This window comes from Corvus brachyrhynchos, unplaced genomic scaffold (assembly GCF_000691975.1).
Source record: "Corvus brachyrhynchos isolate BGI_N302 unplaced genomic scaffold, ASM69197v1 scaffold542, whole genome shotgun sequence".
NCBI lineage: Eukaryota > Metazoa > Chordata > Aves > Passeriformes > Corvidae > Corvus > Corvus brachyrhynchos.
Window position 1 is genome coordinate 1,486,255 of NW_008236766.1, and position 3,615 is coordinate 1,489,869.

Below are 3,615 nucleotides of genomic sequence, written 5' to 3' on the forward strand. Positions count from 1 at the left end.
AAGCAGCCATCTGACTCTTTCACTACAGTTATCTTTGCATGTGTTATGCATAATAGGCAGGCATTTATGAGGGAACGTAAAGCACTAATTTATTTCTGAGTGGTTTGTCTTGAATGAAGGTGTTAATTTCATGTTCAGGTTTGCTCCATTGTTAGCTGCTTATCTTGCCATTGCTAGTCTGACCACAGACAGATGTACTAGATTAGATGCTTATCTTTATAATATTACGAATTACATTGAAAGAATCATCAGACAGTTTGTACAGGTTGTGACAGAGCAGATTTGCTGAGGTAAGTTGCTTGCTTTTATAAAGACAACATATTTGTGTATCACTTGAAAGAGACTACTGGCAAAGCTAGTGTTTCGGGAAGAGTCCTCCTGGCCTGGCAACAAGAAGGATACATCCTTACAAATCCAAGAATTATTTTAAAAGTACACTTAGCCACAGTAATTTTTAATGTTGTGTGGCATAGTGTTCCATGAAATACCTCAGGTATTATTTGATGGGGGGAGAGGGTTTTTTTTATTTTGGGTTTGTTTTTTTTCTTAAATTTCTGCATTTGAACCATTTAAAATACCACTTTCATGCCTAAGTCATCTTCAGTGAAAAGAATCCTTTTAAGGCAACTCAGCTTTTCTGCTGTATTGTCTGTCCTCTTCAGAGGAAGGAAGAATTCAAGATTTCTAGGCAAGAATTCAAGACTTCTAGGGAAGAGTGGAAGGATATTGTAAAACTTAATTTCCTGGTAATGGTGTGGTGGTTGGGTGAGCACACGTGCATTTGTGACATTCACAGGGAAGAGGACTAAAAATTGGTTGCTTTCTCTTGCAGTGAACTGCACAGTGATAATGTGGGGGTGATTAGATGGGGCACGGGTGTTAATAATGCTTTGGCTTACTAGAATGGGAATTGCTTATTAAACTAAAACATGTAGCTTAAAATTGAATACACCTACACCAATATGCAGCAAGCTTGTAAAATCTGATTTTGCTTTGCACCCAGATGTTGAAGTGAGATTACAAATACTAGCTCTTAGAGCAGAGAAGGTTCTTTGATGGATAGTTTGAGATAGTGGAAGGAAGAGAGTATGAGGGAAGGCCTCAGCTTAGCCATATGTCAGTATTTGAGGAAAGGAGAAAAGCAATGTGCAGGGAAACCCTTTATAAAGATAGCTGTGCTCTTTAGTTGGACTATTTTATAGTTTTATCCTGAGTTTGATTTAACTTTGTCCTCAGACTGGGTATTGGTAATTGGTCTGAAACAGAACAGACAGGCACGATGGCCTGTGCTACCTTCAGTGACTGCCTTGCAGGCTCCCATTTTTGTTAGGCACAAAACATGGAGGGCGGTGATAAGCTGTTGATGTGGGTATGCAAAAGGGAAAGGAGGCTTCATGAGTCATCTGTTTCCAGTTTCCTACACCTGTGTTCATCTAAATCTCTGTTTAAGTCTCCCACAGAAGATCAGGTGTGGCTGAATATGCTTCCTTTGGGCAAACCTCAGTAATGAACTCTGACTTAACACGTGTCTTGTGCTAGCAGGTAAAAGCGCCCTACTGTGCCCTGGTAATTGAAGTATTGAGCTGCATGTAACAGGCTGGATTTCAGAATCTGAGTTGTGTGAATTTTTCACTTCCTTCCCTTGCTTTTCAAAAGAAAGAACATCTAGACAAGTAATGAGCCTCCCACCTCTGCCCTCTGGGTTGGAAACAGGTGGATGCAAATCATAACAGTCTCAGTGTGACCTAAAATTGACCTAAACTCTTCAGTGGTGACCCGCTGTAGTTGGTTTGCTATCTCTTGCTGTGATCAGCCTGTATCCTTGTGGGTACTGCTGGGAGTGACACTGTCCGTGTGTTGCAGAGAGCTGAAGAAGGCCCAGATGGCGAAGGCTGCGGCCGAGGAACGGGCACTGTTCACTGACAGAATGACCACGAGATCGACAACGCAGAACCGACCATCCCGACTCGAAAAAAGCTCCATGAGTCTCACCATATACTGACCATGGAGTCTGGAGGAACTGCAGAGATGGCCTAGCTTCTCTGCTGGACCGGAGCCTAAGGAATTAAAGGAAGCCTTCGATTCCTGGTTTCTTGTCTGTGATCAGTATCACCAGTTTTACAGCTGTTGCTTCTGGGTTTTCACTTGTACTCTATGGCTGATTCTGTATTAACCATTTGAGTTAGTGGACTTGGTTACTCTCCTGTCTGTAGAGGATCCTGGATGTTATTCCATAAGTCTTTCGGTTACACTGTTAGATGTTACGTTGTCCCAGGGTTAACCACTATAGTGGTGTGCTGCTTTGTAGTGTTACAGCATTGTAATAAGAAGCAATATCCCTAATCTTTTAAGAAGGAGGGAGGGGGCCTTACTTTGATAGTTAGGTTTTTTTTTTTTTGGAGCAGAGGGGGAATAAAGTTTGAAAGACAGGCTTTAAGGCCACCTACAGTCAATGTACCTGATGTCAGGTAGACTTTTGTTGTGAATTTTATTTGTGTATTCAACTGGGAGCACTTTGTAGGCATTGCATAAACCACAGCTTAGGAACCTGTGGAATTAAGTGCCATGTGGAACTGCTGCTATTTTTAGTTCAACGTCCTTGCTGTAAACTGTAGCATTAAAACAATCATTATTGTGTTAATAGGCTTCTTGTCAAAGCAATTAAGTGAAACAAATGTAAGCTGCATTTTAGTGAAGGCAGCATTTTTCTCTCAAAGCTAGTGCATTGTGAAAAAATGCACCAATTTAATATTTGGACTCTGTATTAGTGTAGTGCAATTGTTAATGTCTTTGCTATTGATGTTTTGTTCTTCTTTCTAATAAGGTTCTCTGAATGTTCATATTTTCTTCAGTTGCCCATTCTTGAGGCTATTGTATGTTCAGTTTTTTTTATGTTGGAATACTTGTAAATAGTTGTTTAGTATGTTCAGGTTGTTTTTCATTGTTTATGTACATAAGTTTGATCATGCTTATAGTGTACTATACTGAAACTGCAGTCTGGGATGCCAACAGACACAGCTTAACTATTCAGTTTGAAGTTCCAAAATGTGGAACAGAATGTGGCCATGGAACCGGTGCTGATCTTGAACCTAGGCTGACAGAACTGTTGTAATTAATGGCTTGTCTCTTCATTTTACTTAAAACAATGTTTCCCTTTTGTGCTCTATTTGTTCTTACTAGTGTTGAATTTGAACATTAAAGTTTAAAGTTCTGTTTGTTTAATATTGTCTAACGCTTATTTAACTTCGTAGTTATGGAAATAAAATACTGAGTTGGGAATATACTACGGCAAGTCCTGATGAGATCTGCTTCCCACTCATGCCTAATGCTTGTGGTTCCTTCTCATGAGAGTGGGACTGAGGTAAGACACTTGTTGATAGTTAGGAGAGAAGCGTCCTAGTTGGTGTGTTGGTGTCCATAGCAGTCTGTCTCTGCAGCCTCAGGAATGGTATTGCACTGGGAAAGGTGAAACTCCTGGAAGAAGTGGAACCCATGACTGATGGTGGAGGAATAGAAACTTACATGAGCAAAGACCTGGGTCTGAGGTAAGGAAGAAAGCTCAGGAATTGCCGAGAATGGGAAGAGAACAGTGGGAGGAGTTGGAATAGTTTCAGG

At 40.6% G+C, this 3,615-nt stretch overlaps 1 protein-coding gene across 1 annotated transcript in view; it reads left to right on the plus strand.

The window, feature by feature from the left end:
* WEE1 (WEE1 G2 checkpoint kinase) overlaps positions 1 to 3,222 on the plus strand; it is a 7,766-nt gene extending 4,544 nt beyond the window's left edge. Inside the window, exon 10 of the mRNA XM_008644897.2 lies at positions 1,864 to 3,222. Coding sequence (XP_008643119.2) covers positions 1,864 to 2,002 — 139 coding nt within the window. The 3' untranslated portion in view covers positions 2,003 to 3,222. The remainder of the gene's footprint in view (positions 1 to 1,863) is intronic.
* Positions 3,223 to 3,615: the final 393 nt, after the last annotated feature.